Raw genomic sequence first — 23,456 nt, 5'->3', positions numbered from 1 at the left:
TGTGCCCAGCGTGTTCAGCGGTCTCACTGCCTCTGATTCCCCGCGGTCCCCACTGTGCCGCCTGCTCTGCACGGGCACAACCCCTGGGGACTGGGGAAATTCGCGTGCGCTGCTGCATGCAGCCACCAGAGGTGAAGGACATTTAAGGCTTAGGTCTCTGGCCATGCACGGTCAGGATAGAGGGGACCCTCTGAGCCGTCACTGCACACGTGTGGAATCGAGGACTAAGCGGCACAGGTGCATCCTCACCAGGTCTCCAGCGGACACATTGTCCCCGTGGGCCTCTGTCACGCCCAGAATCCTTAGATGTCAGGGTGAAGGGAGACTGAGTCTAAGGCAGGACGCACCCTGGCCTCTTTAAACTTTGGTGAGGATGTCCACCACTCTTTTATTTTAGGCTTTGTTGTAACTCAGTATTGCTGTATTATATATAACTCCAAGGATGGGTAGTGAGTCCCAGGGACTGTTTTCAGCTCAAAACCCCGAAACCGTTCTTTCCTTTGATCAGCGTTCATTGCCAGCCTGGACACAGTGGTGAAGGAGGGACAGTCCCCACCGCAGGGAGGTTCGCATGGGGAAGAGGGATGCTTGAGGCGGACAAGGAACAGATCTTATTTCTCGCATCAACACGTATGATGGCTCCCACCCTCCTTCCCCACCGTCACCGACACGGGTCTGAGACGCAGCACCTCTTCCCTGGGCACCGTGACAACAGTTGGTTTCCTGACTCTATTTTCTTGCCACTCTGGCCCACTGTGCACATTCCCACCAGGTCAGTTGTCACAAACTCTGTGTCACAAGCTTGCAGTCTTGCCTAGTGCCAGTCACATCTGATCTCCATGCCCTGCTGGCATGATGGACTTGACTCTAGACTCCCGGCCCAGTTTCCTCCCACTCTGCTGCGTCTTCCTTGAGCGGCCCTGACCTCCTGTTGAGCCAGGAGCAGGCTGAGCTCAGTCACTCTCCAACCCCCTCAAAGGCCTTGCTCTCTCTCCAGGGACCCAGGACCCTGCCCTGTCTTCTCCAGCATGCTCAGCCTGTTCTCGCCGTTCGAGTCAGTGCCACCGTTATTGTCCTTTGCTCGCTGCATATTTTCATATAACCTCCTCAAAGGCAGGGACCACCCTTTAACCTCGTGTGTGCCCCATGGCTCTTGCATGGTACAGCACCGGGCACGTAACAGGTACTGAACAAACACTTCTTCACCAAGCGATTGCCACACGGGCCAGTTCCCGGCAGCACCTGCGTGGCAGAGATTTGCTAGAAGAGAAGGTGAGAGTTGAGAGAGCCCCAGAGCAGACACCGGGGTAGACTTCTGCCTTCATGAGCTATCACCGGAAGCTGCTTTTGAAAATGTAAAACCAGTGCTCACTGTACACATTGGGCACACCTCCTTCTAAGGCTGTCAGATTCGATGAGGATAATAAATATTGAGTAAAGAGAAGTTTGCTTGATTTTGGTTAGCTTTTGACCACGCAAAAGTCAACAGCTGACTTTGGGGAGGGTGAATTTATGCAAAACCAATTTTTAAGCAAGGTAACCATGTCTATAAAAAAGAAAATGAAAGTAAGAAAAGGCTTATTAAAGCCAGAGGAGCCTGGGTAGCAGCAAAGGGGCGTGGTATAGAAGGCGCTTTGAGAACTGCTTCATTGAGTCTGCATCTTTGCATTTTTATGGAGATCACAGAGGAACCACCACAGTTCTTCTTGCTGTTCCTCACCCTCCTGCTGACGGGAGGGCCGTTTGGTTCGGGTCAGCACGGGCACCTCTGGAAGAGGAGCTCATCCATCCGCCCCAGGGTTAAGGCCCTTCCCTATCGGCCCTCCAGACCACGTTAAGGGACCAGGCGAGTGTGACCCAGATGATCGAGGCAGTAATTTTTGGCCTGCATCTGTCTATAGCTATGGCTGTTCTTTTTTTTGAGACACAGTCTCACTTTGTTGCCTAGGCTAGAGTGAGTGCCATGGCGTCAGCCTAGCTCACAGCAACCTCAAACTCCTGGGCTCAAGCAATCCTCCTGCCTCAGCCTCCCAAGTAGCTGGGACTACAGGCATGCGCCACCATGCCCGGCTAATTTTTTCTATATATATTAGTTGGCCAATTAATTTCTATTTATAGTAGAGACAGGGTCTCACTCTTGCTCAGGCTGGTTTTGAACTCCTGACCTCGAGCAATCCGCCTGCCTCAGCCTCCCAGAGAGCTAGGATTACAGGCATGAGCCACCGCGCCCGGCCAGTATGGCTGTTCTTAAAAGCAAGTAGATTCTAGAAGATTTTTGGATGTGCCAGAGGTCTTCGGGACTAATATTGAGTCTGCCCTGAACGGAAACTGCATCCTGAAGTCCCAAGAGGGCTGTAGCGTCCCTCCTATGCCAGGGCTTCTGGCTTAGGCCGGGGACTCACACCTCCAAACCCTGCATCTCCAGCGTTCTGCCTGACTGAAGGGGAAAGAGAAGCTGGTGGTCTGCCTCCGTTGCTACGTCATCTGTTAACGCTAAAATCTGACCTTTAGGATACAGGTTGGGAGGAGCATCCCTGTGTTACTGAAAAGGATGCTGGATCTCAGAAAGGTCTTAACACAGCTGATATGTGGGGAAACTGAGAACCAGACCTGGTGGTCCACATGTTTGCCAGCTGACTCGGCTGGATTTAGAGGCCAAGGTCCCAGTTCTGCCAGTAAGTAGCTTTATGACCTTGGGTAGATTATTTTTCCCTGTGAGCTCCAGTCTGTGTCTTTCACGAGAGCTAAGACTCCCTCCCTCGCTGTTTTCAAGAGGATTAAGGAAATGTGGTAACTCATGAGAGAATGCCCAGCACAGACCCCAGGCCACATGTAGAAGGGTCGTTGAAAACAGTCTCATCTCCATACAACTCTCTTCATCTATTCAGGGATGAATATGAGAGTAATTTTAGACTTCTACTTAGCAGTTCCTCTAAAATATATTTTTACAAAAAGAAAGAAAAAGAAAAGAACCAGGGAACAAGTGATTTGGGTCTCATTCCAGGTATATTTTAAGGTTCTGTCCCTTTTCAAAAATTACAGCCAGTGTCAACAAATACTTAGTTTGTCGAATCTTTTTGTGGTTTGCATAGAAGGTGGATTGAGTGTTTTTCAAATTTGGGACTTCCTGTTTTTCCCTGTTCCGTGTTTTTCTCTTTGAATTCTTCAATTTTTGCGCCAGCCAAGAAAACACGTAACACAGTCATATGGGATGAGAGTTCTTAAGTTCCACGTGTGTTTGAGAGGTTTAAAAATTAGGTACTATAATAGTTTATGGCATGTTTTATCTGTTTAGTGTACTTTTATCTTTACATAGAAATAATTATGGAGAAACATTTTTGCTCTGTACTTTTGGAAGGATAGAGAATAGGGAAGCTTAGTGCATTTTAACTTGTGAAGAAGAGTCATATTCTATATTGGGGAATCGAAAGGTATCACAGCTTACTCTCAAGCAGACTAAACTACACGGGCACAGCTTTTTTTGTTTTTGTTTTTTTTTAAGACAGAGTCTTACTCTGTTGCCTGGGCTAGAGTGCCATGGCATCAGCCTAGCTCACAGCAACCTCAAACTCCTAGGCTCAAACAATCCTTCTGCCTCAGCCTCCTGAGTAGCTGGGACTACAGGCATGCACCACCATGCCCGGCTAATTTTTTCTATATTTTTAGTTGGCCAATTAATTTCTTTCTATTTTTAGTAGAGACGGGTCTCGCTCTTGCTCAGGCTGGTTTCGAACTCCTGACCTTGAGCGATCCTCCCGCCTCAGCCTCCCAGAGTGCTAGGATTACAGGCGTGAGCCACCGCGCCCAACCAGGCACAGCTATTAATTTCACACAAAAAGAACATCTGTATTACTCAACGTCCAGAATCATCACTGTTTTATATTAAAAGTGCAGTTTTAAACGTCTTCATTTGGCCATTTTGAAGGTTAACAAATAACCTTTTACTCTTAGTAAAACAGGAAGAATTGTTTAGTTTATTCCTTAGTGTTATGGAGAGGTTACCAAGCCAAAATGCTGAGCACTAAAGAAAATTTCTAGATGGACACAGCATAGAAAAGGAGCTTACCTTTTTTGTTTGTTTACTTGTTCAATCACCACCAATCTGGGAGCACGACATGCGTTTAGAGTAGTTGAAGGCGACCTAAATGCGATACAAGGATATTAAATTTACTTTCAAAAATGCATTTAAGCCACAAGGAAGCTCAGGAATGAGACTTGGTAAAAACAGCTCTAACACTGAAGTGGGCAGGATGCCCGCATTCTTCTGTGCCTGCTGTCGTGTGTGCGCCAGGCGGGTTTAGGTGTAGTCACACCCCAAGAGTCCAAGTGACACTGTGCCATGGGAAGCACATTTTTTTTTTCTTTTTGCACAGCTGCTTGGGGACACTCATACACTTTTTTGCTAAGGTTTCATTTTCTACTCGCTTTGATCCGTTAGCTATTATCTCATCTGTATTACTTGTGGAGCCGCCCTACTGTGTCTCTGTCTTAGCCTTTGTTTTGGCGACAGTCCATGTATATTTCTTTCTGCTTTTCTACTGTCTTCTCCCCATTTTTTCACCTCCTGCTCCCTGAGACTATCCTCTTCCTCACGTGGAAGTGCCCTAATCCTTACGGCAATGGATCACTCAGTAGCTGTTACACACGAGCCCCCAATTCCAGGTTTGTGGGGGATATAAAGAAACGTCCAAATAGACTTAGCGAGGGTGGCGTTTGCCTGGCCCCATGCCCTTTATTGCCAGTGTACATGAGGTGGTGGCCATGAAACGATGACAGCCTGTTTGGCCACCCCATCCTGTACATGTGTCCACAAAGAGCACGGGGCCAGGCAAACACAGCATATATTTGAGTGAACACAGCATATATTTGAGTGAACGAAGCAGTTCTGTGGATAAATAAATGGCGACAGTCATCCCTGCGACAGGAGCGACCCTGTGGCTTAGACAGGCTGCAGGAAGGTTCGTGGAGGGGGGAGGAATGGACCTTGTTCGCAGAGGAGAGGCAGAAGACAAGAGGAAAGCATTCTGCTGGCGTATCAGCTGGATTAAGAGCTAGCCCAGCCAGGAAATTCAGAGGTTGGGCTTGCTAATCTAGAGTTCTAACAGCGGCCGCCCTGATAGTCCTGGTAAATCTCTAGGACCCAGCAGACTGGGTTAAATGCCTTTATGCTCTCATCGGACTGGTATAATCGTTTTACCTATTTGTAAACAAATCATGATGTAGGTCTGGAAGTCAAAAAGAAAAGGGAAAATGGGTCTCATACAGGGCAACTCGCTCATGCCCGAAGGTGTAGGTTTTGGAGCTTTCTTGTGACTGTCTTGTGGCCAACACACCGCTCCTGGTATTCAGCTCCTTGCATTTAGAACTGTCGGAAATCACAGCATTTTTCAAGCAAGAGGAACAGGGGTGCTGCTGCTCAGAGACAGCACAGGTGATCACTAAGAGCACACCGGTGACTCCCCGGCCTTTGCGTTGCGGGCAGTTGCTTGGCTTTGCACCCTAGGAAACTAGGCATTTCATTTACTTTGCATTGATAGAGGTGCTTTTTTTTTTCATTTTAAACTAATAAAAGTAACATCTGCTCTTTGTCATAAATAAAACAATACAGATGTGTGTCACGGTAATAATTTCTCCCTCTTTGCCCCCACCTCAATCCCACCTTTCCTAAAATAACCAGTATCAGCAGCTCAGTATATGTCAGTCTCCAATGGTCTTTCTCTGCTCATGCAAATATATTTACACATTTTTAAGGGTCTTTTTTAAAAAAAAAGAGTGAGAACATACTATATTGCTTGAGGTACAACTTCCTTCTACTTAACACTGTTTCACGGGCGTCATTCTACTTCTGTACATTTTGTTCCAGTTCATGTTGTGTGTGTCACAGTCCCTTATCCGATGTCCCCTTTCCCATGGTGGTGGACGGATTATTGTCAGCCATGTGCCATGACAAACAACCCTTTAATGAACATCTTTGTATGCGTGTCATTATGTACTGGGATCCTTGTTTAGATAGATTTCTAAAGGGGGATTACTGGACTAAGAAGTTGGTACACTTCCTTTTAATACCTCTTGACATATTCTTTTCCCACAAAATGACAGCAGTTAACGTGCCCGCCAATACTCCGTGACATTTCCCGTTACACCTTATCTTCACTAGCGCTAGATTTTATCAGCTGTAATTTCTTTTAATCTGATGGCAGTCTCGTTTCAGTTTTCATTTTCCTGCTGTTGAGGTCCAGCCTCTTTGCATGAGCATCTCTGCTGGGAGCTGGCTTCTTGGTCGTTAGTTTAGTTTCTTGCGAAGGCGAGAGCCCCCTCACTAGACTCCTGTATCACATTTTTCTTGGTTTTTCTCTTATGTGGAGTTAAAACTCATTTTGCCCTGGTCCAAATGAAAACCCAAATCACTGGAATTCTGACTGAAACGCCATTGAATTTACAAATGAACTCAGAAAGGTCCCAGACAAGTCTTCTCCTCCCTCATGGAGCATGGTTTTTGCTTCTGCATTCATTCAGGTCTCATTTGATGAACTTCTACAAAATGCTCTGGTCTTCTTTAGAAACTACTTTTTGAATTTATTCCCAAGAATTAATTGTATAGTTTTGTCTCTTTTATAGTGGGAGAGAGAGGCAGTTTGTTAGTTTAATACTGGTCTAATAAGTGTGTCAGTCTCGTAAGTAGTTTGTCATTCTACTAAGACACAAAGAAAATGGGCTTTTTTCCCTTGACATATATTACTTTTAAATAATATATAGTAAGGAGTTTTATTAGAGAAGAGCAAGAGAGTTATTCTCCTAACATATACATTTTTATTAATATTTTCCTAAGTGATGCTTTCAAATAACCATTTCAATTGGTAAGATTTAGTACTTGCACTTAATTATATGAGTCTTTTTTGCTTTGAAGTCTCTGAGTGGAAATCTCACAGGACTTGCAAAGGCTTAAAGAGGAGCCCCATTTGGGCCGTGGGCATTTCTGGGAGGCGTTTCATCATCTGCTCTCAGCCTTCCGCCGTCAGGTAGATGAACAGAAATGAAGCGAAGTGCCGAGTCCCCCACACGCGGAAGACTGAACGCCGTGTCCAGAGTCACCGAACGAGCATGACCAATAGGCCTTTCCGCAGTCAGGGTACTGGGTCACTGTCCGGCTGCCACTGGGGACAGCGTCACAAATCTTCCTGTGTGGGGTCATCAGGGCCTTGACTGGGGTCGTACTAACTTTACCGGATGCCTCTTCCAGGGTCTCACTCTCCCACATTAGGTAAGTGAGAATGAGAAGGCAGAGAAGAGTGACATGTCACTGAGATACTTTCCTTTTGTTCGGGGACCTCCCTGGGAGCTTCAGTGCTGGGAGCTTAATGAAGCTGCTTGACCTGCGGGACTTCTTTGCCCAGACTGCGGGGTAGAGGTTGAGCAGGACAGCACTCTGTCATCAGATGCTGTGACCTTGCTCCTTACTCCTGTCAAAGGGAAAACTTCCAACAGCCCAACATATGTTCTTTGTTCTCTTTTTTTTCTTTGAGACACAGTCTCGCTTTGTTGCCCAGGCTAGAGTGAGTGCTATGGCATCAGCCTAGCTCACAGCAACCTCAATCTCCTGGGCTCAAGCGATCCTCCTGCCTCAGCCTCCCAAGTAGCTGGGACTACAGGCATGTACCTCCATGCCCAGCTAATATTTTTCTCTATATATTAGTTGGCCAATTAATTTCTATTTATAGTAGAGACGGGGTCTCACTCTTGCTCAGGCTGGTTTCGAACTCCTGACCTCGAGCAATCCGCCCGTCTCGGCCTCCCAGAGTGCTAGACAACATATGTTCTTTATAAGGGCACTCCAGATCCCCAAACTAGACATAAAAAAAATCTCCTTTAGTAATAATTATTTCTCATACTTAAATGCCTGCATAGGTAATAGTCCGTGTCTGTGTGAGGACATGCATGCCCCTCCCCAGCTTTGCTCGCCTGATGATGGCAGAGAGGTGCTCATCCTGCCCCCCTGCCACCGCTCCTCCTGCTCCATCCCGTGTTGAAGGGACGAGGAAGGAGCACCAGGCAGCCAACCATCTCCTCGATTCTGTTCGGCTGCACCATGTATTAACTCAGAATCTGGGGCAAGGCACAGACTCTCTTGGAGCCTCAGTTTCTTGATCTGTAACATGGGACTTTTCCATTCTTACCTGTCGCTGTAGAGTTGTTAGATAAAACCAGTTAGATAACGTGCGAAGTTACGTTCAAGACTCTGCAGCACTGCATATTTAAGAGGTGGTTATTCTCCATGTGATCCATAAATGTTTTCTGAATGAATTATTATACTTCATCAACAAATACGTCCTTATGCCACAGCATCCTCCCAGGGCTGCGGGCCAAGTGGAGCACAAAGCTGTCTCCTTTCCCTGGGTCCCCTCCATCCCCTCGCCTGTGTAGGTAATAGGGCTGGAGCAAGGCCACTCTTCAGGACTACTCTGATTCTCAAAGATAAAAGGTCTGGAATGCAGTGACTCTGGGTTTACAGAGTGAATCTCAGCATGTGCATTTCCGACCGCACGTGTTATTGATGTATGAAATAGTAAGAGATAAAAATGTGCTCATTTTTCTATCTTTAGTTTAGAAATTTTCATGGTACTTTAATTTTATCCACATTGTTCTATAGCTTATTACTTCATCATGTCACTTTTCTAGGTGAAAAATCTCAGGCATACAGTATGGTTATAGTTGTAAAGACAAATAAATTCAGGATATATAATTCTTAAATCACTGCTGCAACTAATGACAGTTTGACTCTTTGCTAATTTTCTCATGCCACAATGATGCCTTTTGTCTTGTGTTCTAAACAACTTTGAGATATTTTACTTCATCTAGAATACTATAAATCAATAATTTAAACCAATAACAGCTTTGGGGGGATGGGAAGACAGTCTCTTTGTGCATAGCTAACGCTCAAGACAGCTTTGCCATAATTCAGTTTTTCTATTTGAATTTTGTTGGATTCCCATCTGTGTGTGTGTGTGTGTGTGTGTGTGGGTGGGTGGGTGTGTGTGTCTAAAACGGTGACACCCCTTGTTCTGTGCTGCAGGGTCTTCTCTTGTCCTTCTGGCTATGGGCAATGTTGCTGACTCCCAACAGACTGGGCTCCATGAGTCTGGTGGTGGAGACCAGAGGGGCTACCTTCTTTAGTGACTACTTGTAACTGTCTCTCACTCACCTCCTAAAAGCAATCACAGCAAACAATCAGATCAAAGGCCCCAGGCCCTTAGAAATCATTCACAAAATCTGATGTGTACCAGTTGCATAAATATCAACAGTGAGTCCTAACTGAACCCTCACTCAGAAGTCAATGGACCCTGGCCGCTGAAAAGTAAATAAAAACTTTGAACAAGTTAACGATCCTGGGAGGATACATTATCCTGTTACAGAAAGAGCCCTAGAGATTCTTGGCTGCACCCTCAGAAGGCTACCGCAGAGCCTCGGTGGTGTCCCCTTGCACTGGTGATGGCTGAGCAGGTGCCGTAGTTACAGGTTTTGAACTCTCCAAGCTACATGGTGCTGACTGCACAACGTAATCAACCTATTTCCTTTATCCTCATTTTCTTGGCATGGCTCAGATATAGGATGTCTTCAGGCATAGTTCATTCTCCACGTTTACACTGGGATTATGGTGGCACAGTATTGTTTAAAAAATAACCATAACTTTAGGCTCTTTGCAATTTTTTTCATAAAAATAGTCTTTATCCAAAAGTTATTTTTGATCTGATAGCTAATCCTGCTTAAAATGTTGCTACTAGGCAGAATTTAGCACCACCTATAATATCTAATTCATAGTCAAAGGAAGGTTTCGTTTTATTTATTTATTTTTGAGACAGAGTCTCACTGTGTCGCCCGGGCTAGAGTGCCATGGCGTCAGCCTAGCTCACAGCAACCTCAAACTCCTGGGCTCAAGTGATCCTCCTGCTTCAGCCTCCCGAGTAGCTAGGACTACAGGCACGTGCCACCACGCCCGGCTAATTTCTTTCTATTTTTAGTAGAGACAGGGTCTCGCCCTTGCTCAGGCTGGTCTCAAACTCCTGAGCTCAAGCAATCCTCCCGCCTCGGCCTCCCAGAGTGCTAGGATTACAGGCGTGAGCCACTGCGCCTAGCTGAGGGTTTGGTTTTGGTATCATAGAGTGAGGGTTAGGGTCACCAGCTCTGAGGCCAAGCTCTCTGGATTCTTCTGAGCTCTGTGTCCACCCTGGACTAGTGATTTAGCCTCTCCATACAGCAATCTCCTCACTGAGAAGCTTAGAAATAACAATATGCCCCGCACAGAGTTGTCAGGAGAAGTAAAGATCCTATTATAGAATGGTGTCAGCCACAGAGCAAGTATTTGGGATATGCTACTGCCAAGATCATTGTCATCATCATCATGGTCACTGGATTTCATAAGGCCCAAATGCAAACGGGCCTTCACTCTTTCTTTACTTAGTACAAGTGCATTTATAAATGTCACCGGAAGGCAACAGGTGACACACCTTTGTGGTGCAGTTGAGTCAGAAAAGGCAGTAGAGGCTCTGGGCTGCTCAGAGATCCACAGCCAGCGTCAAGGTGCTGGAGGACCCAAGAAAAATAACCCCTTACCAAGCAAAGAGAGAGTGAACAGGGAGTCAGCAAAAAGACTCCCAGGATCCCAGGGTTAGTCTGTTATTCCAGATTATTGCTTATGGCATTTTGGTTATTGTTTTTAAATTTAAAAGCATTTTATTTTATTTTATTTTTGAGACAGAGTCTCGCTTTGTTGCTCAGGCTAGAGTGAGTGCCGTGGCGTCAGCCTAGCTCACAGCAACCTCAAACTCCTGGGCTTAAGCAATCCTCCTGCCTCAGCCTTCCAAGTAGCTGGGACTATAGGCATGCGCCACCATGCCCGGCTAATTTTTTCTCTATATATTTTTAGATGGCCAATTACTTTTTTTCTATTTTTAGTAGAGACGGGGGTCTCGCTCTTGCTCAGGCTGGTTTCGAACTCCTGACCTCGAGCAGTCTGCCCACCTCAGCCTCCCCGAGTGCTAGGGTTACAGGTGTGAGCCACCGCGCCCGGCCTTTAAAAGCATTTTAAACTCAGTTCTGAGGTATAATGGGCAGAGTTCTGAGTTAGGAACCCTATTATCTTTATAAGTGTAAAAAATCAGCAGGCAATGTGGGAATTTCAGTGACAGCAAAGACATGAGATCACGGTGAGGCATAAGTACTCTTAAGTGGCACAGGAAGCCTTTGGTTTTTTTGTTTTTGTTTTTTTTTTTTAAATACGTTTAAATTTTCCTAGCAGTATCCCTGCCCTGTCAAGCCTTCCACCACCTTGAATTAAAGTTAAATTTAGCTGGGTCAGGCCGCTTCCTGTTTCACTGAGCGATCAGGAGAGTCTGAAGAGGGTCCCACGACACTAAAATATTCCCTTTAGAGAAGGAATATATTTTCAGATTAAGAGGTCATACAGGAAAGTGCTGTTATTTCCCCTGACATATTGAAGACACGGCCAGAAACCTGAGTCAGCCAGTCATCACTATACCCTGTTTGGCCGTTTCTTCGTGGAAACTCTTGTCCAGGTGCGGCAGCGACAGAAGACACGGGTGTCGCCTCGGGGTTTCAGGAAGCGCCAACTGTGGACGGGCTGCTGTGCGCAGGCGCGACCGGCTTCCCCCGCTGCTCCCGCTAAACCGCAGCCCGGCGCGGGGGCGGGAAGTTCCTGCCAGACAGAGCGGGCGTCTCCCTTAGGGCCCTATAGATCCCTGAGAAAATAAAGCGTGGCTGGAAAACTACCGGGGAGACAAATGATCCGATTTAACCCAAGCCACTTTTGAAAACTCAAACGGAACAATAACAGTGGAAAATTACAGGATCCCAGACTCCTAGGGAGGACTGAAATCCACAGTTGCTGGTTATTCGTGAGCCTGGGGGAAGCTGTTCCCACAGGTGGCTGTGCCTAGACCTGTCCTGCCCACTTTTCCACACTCCCCCAGTTGTAAATTTCCTGGGGACTTAGGGTTGAAGACTGATTTTTCAACTTTATGTCGCCTGCTGCAATGGTCAGTTTGTTTCATGTCGTCATAGGTGTAATAAGATCACTGAAGCTTTAGAAGAATTGTCTTTTATCTAAGGGATGATGGGGAGGCCCAGGCTGTTTCTGAGCAAAACCAAATGATGACCCGGCCCTAATGCCTCACTGGTCTTTCTGTCTGGGATGAGACAAGGGAAGGGGGTATCCAGCCTGCTAAAAGGAAAAAAAAAAAAAAGCGAGACTTTCAACATTCATATAATAACCTCCTGCTCTTTTAAGGAACAAGACCAGTGTCCAACTGGACACCTTTTTGTGGAAGAATTTGAAAAGACATTTCCATGCGAGCAGGACTGTTTTTTCTCCATGTGGCCATGGAAGCCCTTAGCACCTCCTGACCTGTGTGGCCACCTCTCGAGTGCCCTGTTGCCCCTCCAAGCACCCTTCTTCGGATGCCTTGGTTGGCACGCTCAGCTCCCAGCCGGGTCCCCTCGGCTTCTCCAGGGTCCGGTCAGAAGAGACTCTCTTATGCTTTGAATGTAAACTTCTGATTTTCTTCTTTTTTGAGACAGAGTCTCACTTTGTCGCCTGGGCTAGAGTGAGTGCGATGGCGTCAGCCTAGCTCACAGCAACCTCCAACTCCTGGGCTCAAGCAATCCTCCTGCCTCAGCCTCCCGAGTAGCTGGGACTACAGGCATGCGCCACCTTGCCCAGCTGATTTTTTCTATATATATCAGTTGGCCAATTAATTTCTTTCTATTTATAGTAGAGACAGGGTCTTGCTCAGGCTGGTTTCGAACTCCTGACCTCAAGCAATCTGCCTGCCTCGGCCTCCCAGAGTGCTAGGATTACAGGCGTGAGCCACTGTGCCCAGCCCCGATTTTCTTCTTACAGCAGCTAACTTATTTTTTTTTTTATTTAGAGACAGAGTCTCACTTTGTTGCCCAGGCTAGAGTGCCATGGCGTCAGCCTAGCTCACAGCAACCTCCAACTCCTGGGCTCAAGCAATCCTCCTGCCTCAGCCTCCCAAGTAGCTGGGACTACAGGCATGTGCCACCATGCCCGGCTAATTTTTTCTATATATATTAGTTGGCCAATTAATTTCTTTCTATTTTTTAGTAGAGACGGGGTCTCACTCTTGCTCAGGCTGGTTTCGAACTCCTGACTTTGAGCGATCCAGCCGCCTCAGCCTCCCAGTGTGCTAGGATTAAAGGCGTGAGCCACCACGCCCGGTCTAGCAGCTAACTTCTGTTCCAGGATCTGACTCCCTAATGGAACAGTGTGTTCTCTATCCCAATTGATATCCAACCAAAGGAAGCGAAAAAAGGGATTTGACAAAAGTCTAATTCAGCCCACACTGAAGAGGCTAGTCCTGTGGCCCAGGGCCATGCTGTATGTGTGTCTGCAGTTAAGCAGCCAGCCCGGTGCTCAGCATGGCTCAGTGGAAATAGCTGCAGAAGCCCCTACCTACCTACCTACCTACCTACCTACCTACCTACCTACCTATTGAGAAAATCTCAGGACTGCACAAATGTGTGGAGTGCTCTTATCATCACTTTGCATATTTTAAGTTCATAGATTCTACCAAAAATATTTTTTACCCAGAAAACCAAAATCTACAGCGGGAAGCTTTTATTTATGAATGACCACATATACATTACGTGTCACAATTAGCACACATTCACTTGTTCATGTATTGAATTTCAGGCATCGTGCTAAACCAGTGCAGGAAAACTGGTGACAAATAAGCCCAGCCCTTGCCTCAAGAAGTAGACAGGCAGGACACTCTGATGAGAACAGTAAGGGGTCTGGGACCCCACGGAGGAGGGAAGGTGAGAAGAGGCTGGTGACCAGAGGAGTCAGGAGGAGGACGGAAGAGGCTCATGCCCCTATACACGTTGCTGGGAAGGACCCCTCGGGCAGCAAAGATCAGACAGACGGGGGAGGCGGCTGGGGAGTCGGAGCGAGGGACCACAATGTTGAGCCCAGATGGGTGGCTCAGGCTCACCCTGGGCAGACTGCACTTTCCTTTGTCTCGGGAGAGAGGAGGTGAGGAAGCCTTTGGGACAGATGTGTTTGGTTGGGTTCTGTTGCTTTAGAGGGAGAAGCAACGAGAAATTTGGTTTCTACCTGATGGATTCGCTGTGCCAGATGAAGTAAGAGGTGAGGTTATCTCTGAGCAAGAGGGAAGCTTCTCTCAGTGTTCTGGGCCTTCCCCAAGAGAAGGGAACTAGGAAAGAGGATGTCTGAGCAGCTAACGGCCCAGTCCAGGTTGGCAATCGTGCGTATGGTGGCATATTGATTCCAGCGCTCTCAGCGCCCAAGTAGAAGTCTACAGATACAGACAAGGGTGGGACAGGCAGGTGAGCAGATGAATCCAGGCTTAGGGACAGCAGGCAGTGAGTTGTGGGCATTGGCAAGGTGTGGTTAAGTGATGACCATGAAGTGTAGGCTGGGGTGGTCAGGAGGGAAGACAGGAGGCAGGAAGGAGAGTCAAGAGAGTGACAAGTTTGATGAAGTTTAGGACTGAGGAGGTGGGAGAAATGGAGAGATCTGGAAGGGCAGAAGATCGCAGCCAGAGATTTTTAACTGGACCGAGAGAGGTGGGATGACCGTGGGCTATGGGGCAAAGGCGTGGGCACATGAGTGGGTGCTTGAAACAGAGAAAGTCCCTGGTGAGGAGGAGGTTGGAGACCTGAAAGGGCATCGCACGGGTTGACCAGATGGATATCGCAACACCTTCCCCTGGAGTCAAGGTGCTGGGGAGATTAGGGGCCAAGTGGCAGGACTCTCAGGGCAAGTCAAAGGGACCAGAAGGGACTTGACTTCTCTATTTGGGATTCTAAAGGGAGATGAGATTAGAGAGGACCATGGCTAAATGGTGTGAGTCTCAAAGCAGCAGGGAGTTTACAGAAGAGCAGAGAATGGGTGGTCGGAAGCAGGCGCGGGGGTGGGGAAGCTCACCCCACCTGCAGAACGGGGAGGGAAGGGCTGACCCTAGGAAAACACCACTGCAGTGCCCTCCTCCTCGTGCCCACCGCCTCCTCTTGACCAACTCTGGAATTCTCAGGCGTTTCAGCCAGTGGGTAGACATCAACAGCTGGGGGTTGTGCAGAGTCACTCTCGGGTGGAGGTGACAAGTGTGGCAGAGGCAGGGAGGTGCTGTTTGAGCAGGACCTCAGGGTCTTGCCCAGGGCCTTGTAACCATGAGGAGACCTGCAGGGAGGATGGGAAAGGGCCGTTCTCGTGCAGAGGCCCAGGGCAATCAGACCAGTGAACCACCTTGTCTCTGTGGCCATGGCTCACTGGCTCAGCTTTTGTCTTGAGCCCAGAACAATCATCTGCCTACACATCAGTGCCTCACAGGTGTCCAGACGCGAGATGGGCTGAGCAGCCTGTGCACCAGACCCACTCCCGAGGAGGAGGAGTACCCCCCACCAAGCCCTGGGCCCCAGGGGTCCCTGTGTGCAAGGAATGCTTGTGGCTGACATGGGCATAAAATGATTAGGGGGTTCGGGTGAGCGGGCGACACTTGTCCTGAAGAATCTCAGTCTACAATATGGAGATATTTCTGGTCTCTAGGTCTGAGGTTTAAAAATGCCGGGGATCTCTGTTAAGGTGTAATGATCTAGACAGCTCATACCAGGGAGATCAGTTCATACCTGTGGGATTTGGTAACCATTGCCTTGGAGGCTGTATTTTTTTACTTTTTAATATCCTGTGGTTTTGCAAACTTACTGTGGGGAAAAAAAATCAGGCAACAGAACAGCACGAACCTGGCAGATACCAGGAGATACGCAGGCACCTATGATCCACTCGATGATTTTTGGACCCAGATGTGTTTTTGAGTCAGACGTTCCATGTTGCCGAGTGCCGTGGCGTAGAGGGTGCCGGTGAGAAGTGTGAGGAAAGGCGCCGTGCCACGCACCTGCGGCCGGGGCCAGGCTGTGATGAAAGGGCAGCTCCGTATTTACAATTGTTCGAGTGCTGTTAGATCTGGCCCTAATCTGAAGCAAAGTGTCTTTACTTTGGAAGGCCTGTGAACATTTAGAAACAACCTGCCTTTAAACAGCAGGTGAACCTCTGTGCTTATGAATGTCTTGGCCAGAGTTCTGCCTCCAGGCCCAACTCGTGCTGAAGACATTAAGACGCTTCTGTAGCTGAAGGTCACGACCATAGCTTGTTCTTCTCTACCAGCCACAGTGACTGTCTTCCTGGTTTTGGCTGGAGAGGTGGCAGTATTTGGGAGTGACATTCCTGGGACGCTGAGCTACAGCATAGTCACAACCCCAGCATGACACAGAAGGCTTGCCATGTCCTTGGCATGTTTACATTTATGCCCCACGTGCTCTAGGGCCAAATCTTAGGCTCCTTTCCTTTCTCCCTCTGTCCTTTCTAGAAGATCTCATTCAGTCCCCTGGCTTTAAATACTGTCTATGTACTGATGACCTCCCAATGTGTAGCCACAGACGCACGGAGCTATCTCACTTGATTTCCCTACTTGGAGTTCTAACGGGTGTCTCAAACCAGCATGAGGCTCCCAGTGGAGCTCTTGCTTTTTCCAGCCCACCGTCTCCCCACCCCAGTGAATAGCAGCTGCACTTGACCAGGGCTTAAGCCAGAAGCTCAACAGTCATCCTCAGGTTCTTCCCTTCCTCAGCCCACCGTGTGGTCCATCACCAGATCACTGACGTTCCCTCCCAAACGCTCTCCTGTCTGCCTGCGCCTCTCCCTCTCCACCGCTCCCCCAGCCCGGGCCCCAACCTTCCCTGGCCTATGCTGCTGCCGCAGAGCCCTGCGCCCCCCTTCCCTCCGCGGTCTGCTTCCATTGCTGTGACAATGGCACGAGCCTCCGTCCCACCCCTGCCCAGCCCCTTCCACGCCTCCCCCTGCTCTTGCAACAAAACGCACGTTCTTCACCCCAACCTGGAATGAGCTTAGCGTTGCCCACTTTTCCAAACTCACTATCTACTCCTCTTCCTGGCCTCCCTTCTATTAAAAATAAGCCTTCCTCCAGCTCTTCATATACTGGTCTCATTCTTGTTCTTTAGGTCCCAGCTCAAATGTCACCTCCTTATAGGGGTCACCTCGTCTATCCATATGCTTCTCCAAAAAGCATCCAGCTCATTGGCACACAAGAGTCCCTCCTAATCCGCAGTTTCGCTTTCCTTGGTTTCAGTTAAACCGAGGTCTGAAAATATTACATTATTTTGAAAGAGAGACCACATTCGTGTAACTTTTATTACAGTCTATTGTCATAATTATTCTATTTGAGTATTAATTATTGTTGTTACTCCCTTACTGTGCCTAATTTATAAGAAGAAACGTATATACATAGGGTTCAGTACTGTCTGCGGTTTCAGGCCTCCCCAGGGGTCTTGAAACATTTCTGTGGATAAGGGAGGGAAACTACTGTGTCTTTTCTTCTTCAGTGCATATCACAGTAAATGTTTACACTGCTTATACACGTTTTCCTTCGTTCTTTCAAATACTTACCGATCATCTGTCGTGCGATGTCCTACCATGCTGTGAGAATAGGATACAGCAGAGAAGCAGGTCTCTGCTCTCTGGAGCTTACGTTCAGGTAGAGCAGACAGGCCATAAAAGAGATTCCAAGTAGATAGGATACGGTGTCAGGTAGTGAACAGGCTGTGAAGAGAAACAGGGTGAGCAAATAGAGACAGCTGAAGCAAACAACAGGTGATTGAGGGGCACAGGAGAACTTAATGAATGGTAAGAAACCATCACAAATTGGGAGAGGAATGGTGTATTCAATAAGTGGTTTGAGGAAATAAACTACTTGGAGGAAATTAACTCATAACTCACTTCATAGGTTCCAGGGAGATTTAAAAGTGTGCAAATGGAGCCATGCATCAGAACAAAATTACCTATTGGGGGGGTAAAAATAGCAAATCTAAGAAGCATAGAAAGAAACTCCATAGAATGATTGGATACTAGAATTATTATTATGCAGTCTATCAAGGCAAATCATGAAACTAAGAAGTGAACAAATTTGCAACACGTGGGAATGACAAAGGGCGAGTAACACTGATATAGTACATGCCCTCGATTCTGAAGCTTTTGTCCATGCACTTTAATGTTTCTTGAAATCAGGCTCTTTTGCAAATAATGTGTACATTTAGTGTGGTCATGAAAAACATTAAATCAATGGCATATCTTACAAGCAATTATATCTTACAGTTAAAATGTGATTTAATTTCATAAAAATTAGTATGAACATTAAAATTCTTGGTAGAAAACAGCTAATTCATTTGTTCATTCAACAAACACTGAGATGCTTGCAGTGTCACCACATTCCATCTAAGATTGCTGGGTTATTTCAGGGAGAATAAATATGAAATAATACCTTGGTCAGGGCCACTCAGCAGTTAAGTGATAGAAGCAGATTCCAGCTCAAGTCTGCACGGCTCTAAACCCTGTGCTCTTGCTTCAAATTACGGTAATTGTTGGGCTAAATGAAACTTTCCCACTCGATCTTGCTGACAGAGCTATCATTACCTGGGCCTTTCTTCCCACCTACCCAGCACCGGCTTTAGGACCAAAGAATTGTTGGTGGAAATAGAATTCATTGCAGAGGATGCCTCAGCCAGGTCTGATGTCTTTTTAGGAAAAAATAAAGTTTTTCTAAGAAGACATATTAAAAAGTCAGGTCATCAGTTATTTAGGTACCCTACTAGGTGCTTTTAGAACTTGTGCTAAATAATATATATCATTTAAATTTTAACACATCTGAGTAATAAAAAGCAAACAATTCACAATGCCGGATTTGGAGGAGGATAGGAAAGACAAAGAAAAACACCATACACTATTTGCGACGTCTGAAAGACGAGTGATTAGAAGCTGTCCTGCCTTGAGTTCTCTAGGCGCCAGACCCCCATGCGTGGCGGACGGGGCAGGCTGGGCAGTGGGAAAGTGGAGCAAGGAGTCGGTCTACACTGGAGATGAGCTTCCTCCGAGCCCACGGGGGATCCTGGGGCAGAAATCACAACTGAGTGGTTCCGCATGGAGGCAGAGGTGCTGGTCTTTTATACCAGTGTCTGCCAGCCTGGCGGCTTGGTAGAGGTGTCAGGTGTGCTTGCCCAGTGCACAGGGCTGGGGACACTGCCCCCTGGGAAGGTGGCTGTGAGCCGTGAGTGCCAACTCCCAGCAGCTGGGATGGGTACACTTCCCAGGAGAGGGGACCTGGGCGGGGAACTGACAGCATAGCATCTGCTACAGAAGTCCAGAAGGAATTAATTCGGTAAATTGTCAAGTGGTAAGTTTTGACACATAGCAGGAGCCCTCTGACTAGATAATCCTGTCAAACACAAGGGGATTTAGTATAAAAGGAGCTTCTTGGTTTTTATTTTGCTTTAGGGTGTTAAGGTATTCGATCAGCTTTGGCATAAGGGAAGATTTGTTTCTAAGAAAGGCATCACGGCAGGTGTGCACTGCAGAGGCCAAGAAGGTTCTTAGGGAAGTCTTCAAGTTATTACTGGAAGAAAGGAAAGGGAATTACAGATACAATTGGAAATAATCATCAGAAACTAGCTTATATAACACCAACTTTGTCAGAAAAATGAATTCCCATAGCTATCATAAATTTTTATTCTAAGGTTTTCTAAAATCAGTTTTAGTATTTTCCTGTAACTACATTTTGTTCTTTGCAAAGAATGTTCAACTCTGTATGTTTTCATATCAGTCAGCCGTGTCTCATAAAGGAATGAAAGGCAAAGAAGCCCTTGGGTTTTGCTCATTAGTTCTACCTGTGCTTATGCTGACAGTATGCTGTGTTAATTTAGAGACCAAACCTAGAGCAGCCCTCGAAACTAAGGAGTAACTTTAAGTGTGACGCGAAATACCTTCATGGATTTTTGAGGCACACCCCACCCACACCCCCATATTTTAGTGTCTCTGAAATCTGAATACATCTTAAAATCATGGGCATACAGATACAATTGGGAGTATTTTTTTCTTTCTTGGTGGTGTATAACTGATAATGTTATCTTACAATTGATAGTATCAGATTCAGTGAAACCCAATAGACTGGGCTTACTTTGTTTTGTTGTAACAGAGTATGATTCTTACATATTAAATGCATTTGAGGGGTACTTTGAATTCTTTTGCTGTACTCAGCCTTTCCTCTTTCTGGCACCGATAGGCTCGTTTAGTGTTGTTCCAATTAGCTTTCATGAGCATACCAAGGTAGCACCGAGACTGGCTATAGTGGGACAAGAACACCTCCCTCCCCAGTATAAACTGGTTGGTTCATTGACACAATACCTGTTCCTGCTATGTAGATTCAGCCCACAAATTTAACATGTTAGTTCTCTTTTTAACCAACTTTTAACCAAAACTTCTTAGGATTATTTTCTGTTATTAACATAAAATACTTGTTGGTTTTTTTTTTTTTTCCTATTACTTTAACCCCAATGGACAGGTATCTCTTTCACAAAAAGATGACCAAACCAAAGCTAATGCAGATGAAAATGAAAACCAATCACCTTTATCAAATGACAGTGAGATTTGCCCTATAAGCTGCTTAGTGTTTCTATAGAAACATGATCTGCTGAGTTTCATTTTTAGAAGTGTGGTTCCCCAGAGATGAGATGACATTTCTAATGCTGTTTGTGGGTTTCTTTTCCCCCTCCCCAGGCCTTGAACCGGGGCATTGCTGCTGTCAAGGAAGATGCAGTCGAAATGCTGGCCAGCTACGGGCTGGCATACTCCCTAATGAAGTTCTTCACGGGTCCCATGAGTGACTTCAAAAATGTGGGCCTGGTGTTTGTGAACAGCAAGCGAGACAGGACCAAAGCCGTCCTGTGTATGGTGGTGGCCGGGGCCATCGCTGCCATCTTTCACACGCTGATAGGTAAGGCCATTGGCCGCCACTGGCATGTCCAGCTTTGGCAATTTCATATTCCTTTTCATTGACTTAAATGTATTTATTAGGATAACTGATTTCCTCACTGATTATCAAATATTTCTTATGAAAATTTCAGGGAATGGAAGGAAGGGAGTTTGTGTTCCTAGCCCAAGAAAATAACATATTTTTTCTCTGGAAAGCTGTAGGTTTGTGTCCTTGATTCCCAAAGTCAGAGATGGAGTGATTTCATTAATAGGTGATGATATCTAGGAATAGCATTTGGGAAGCTCAATAATAAAATAGCAGGTGCTTTTGGTAGAGATGTGCATGCGTTGTTGTACTGACTCATTTAATCTCGACGATAAAAATGGAATGATTGTCATTTAGAATTAATGCTCATCAGAGTGAAACAAAAACAATAGTTCGTTTCATTTATTAAAGTAATTGTTTTAGAGCCTCATTTTATCCCATTCAAAGACAAAACTAAATATTCATGGCATAACATTTTTTTTATGGAACAACAAGAAAGCTATCTCATACATATAGTAACTGGTCTACAGTTTAACCAAGATCTTGGAAAAGCACTTTCCTTCATGGCGGGAGCTCTACTTCCACTGCCGTCTTGGTGGTAATACTAATACAACCTTGAGGGCACGATTGCAGAACATCTTGGCTTTAAACAGCCTTGCTTTCCTGGCATTAAAATTGAATGGCACATCTATCGAAGCCAGTCGCATAAAGCACTCTGAATGACACTTCATAAACCCATTGTGTACCTTAAAATTGTTGCTGGTTATAAGAGAAGTATGAATGTCAAGGGAATGACCGAGACAATTAACCCAAACCATTTGCGGTGTGTTCTCATGCAGCTCATGTTTACTCAAACATTAACTGCAAATCTAAAAATAAAGAAGGTAAGGCCTTTGTGGTTTTCCTTTTCAATCTGGCATTGATTGTGGTACTCAGAACAGTGTGGAAGAGAGCATGTCTACTCAGGGGCCAAATATTCAGCCAGAGCGTTAATACTGATCATTTAATTTGTGCTCAGAGCGTCGGGGCATGGGATGAAGAGGAGATGCCTTCTATTCCTGCAATTTATGCCCTGAAGGCTAACTGTGGACTGTTTGCATATGTACCTGTTTTTGAAGAAAATTTCTGCAGCTAGATTTGATCTGGGCCCTTTTAAAAGATGGTATCATATGCACAGTGTTTGAAAAAAACACCATGTATTTTTTAAATAAGGAGCATTTCTAAATATGTAAATAAGTTCCTTTTGCTACTGGTCTTTTTACTTGGACTTCAAAATAAAACTCGCATTCCTTGTTCAGCCATGGTTGAGTGAGACTTTATAGGATTACCAGCTAGTTACCGGTGGTCAATAATTATGGAAGGGAAAATATGAACGTCCTGTCTTATAGAAATTGTCAGGAGGAAAATGTGGTCTCATTGAAGTAAATCAATGTCATTTTCCAAGCAAATCTCAGTTTTTCAATTTTAAAATAGAATCATGAAATTTTAAATTTAAACCAAAATGGGTCTATGTCACAGATATATTTAATCATTTTATCACTTTTGATATTTTTATAGTTATAGCGTTTTTTTTTCTTCCACCAAACAAATGTTTTCCACAATTGCTAAGAAAGCACTTATCAGTTTCTTTTGAACACTTAAAACTCAGATTTGAATGATTTGCCCTTTTCTGGTTTGTTGGCGACCCTTCCATTTTCTGCCTAACTCTTTGATCCTGCCTTGCTTTCTGCCATCTGCTGTATCATGCATCTCTGCGCACCTTCCTGCCTCCTTCCTTTTTTAGTAGTCCTGTACGCTCTTCTGTCCCCAGATCTCGCCGGCCCCGTTTCCCATAATCTTGACCATAAGCTCCGTGAAGGGATGGAGCTCTCTCTCTATTTTCCACCTATTCTTATCACCATTTTCCTACATCATTGCACATTTCCCTCCCAATGTCAGTCTCCACTTTGTGTCACCTACATTAGACACTTAAACCCATTTTCCCTTCCGAGTGATGCTAAACACAGCTACTTACATCTCAGCTGTTAACAATCAGCTCTTGGGCAAGTATGCTTTGTGGAAGGGGAACATTGACATCGATAAGGCAAAAAAGCAAATACTCCAGAGATATTTGACGTGAGACGCCATTGTGTTAATATGATATGAAGCAATCTTCTTAAGTATATTTGCTTAGGCTGATATCGAGCTGAGCATATATTCCCTGCGTGTGCAGCTCCTGGGTGGGGCCTAGAGTCAGTGCGTGCGCTGCGTATTTCCAAATCACCATGCTTGAAATCTAGGCTTACGTTGAATTTCTGTCTATTCTTTTGTTAAGGGAAAACTATTCTAATTGCCTTAAACATTTCTTTAGGTGCTAGCTCCCCATCACCTTAATGAATTTATTTCTTTTTATCAAATTCTTCTAATTAATAATTTTTCAATGGCATTTATATAAGGATATATGAGAGCACACACTAGGAAGAGAATCTATTTTAGGGCATCGGGATAGGCCTCGTGGACTGGGTCAGGGTCCCCAACCTATGGCGAGCTATATAAATATTT

General features: G+C 45.8%; 1 protein-coding gene and 1 long non-coding RNA gene across 2 annotated transcripts in view; one reads left to right on the top strand and one right to left on the bottom strand.

Annotated features, from left to right (window-relative positions):
- LOC105885366 (uncharacterized) overlaps positions 1-11,616 on the bottom strand; it is a 28,612-nt gene extending 16,996 nt beyond the window's left edge. Inside the window, exons 1-2 of the long non-coding RNA XR_001160646.3 lie at positions 11,534-11,616; positions 4,067-4,141 (exon numbers count right to left, since the gene is read on the bottom strand). This is a non-coding gene — a long non-coding RNA (uncharacterized LOC105885366). The remainder of the gene's footprint in view (positions 1-4,066; positions 4,142-11,533) is intronic.
- Positions 1-23,456, top strand: part of ANKH (ANKH inorganic pyrophosphate transport regulator) — a 148,216-nt gene that overhangs the window by 68,097 nt on the left and 56,663 nt on the right. The window contains exon 2 of the mRNA XM_012790261.3: positions 20,675-20,891. Within this exon, the coding sequence (XP_012645715.1) occupies positions 20,675-20,891 (217 nt within the window). The remainder of the gene's footprint in view (positions 1-20,674; positions 20,892-23,456) is intronic.

This window comes from Microcebus murinus, chromosome 11, assembly GCF_040939455.1.
Source record: "Microcebus murinus isolate Inina chromosome 11, M.murinus_Inina_mat1.0, whole genome shotgun sequence".
Classification (NCBI taxonomy): domain Eukaryota; kingdom Metazoa; phylum Chordata; class Mammalia; order Primates; family Cheirogaleidae; genus Microcebus; species Microcebus murinus.
Note: the sequence above shows the minus strand (reverse complement) of the source record. Positions and strands in the feature narration are given on the sequence as shown.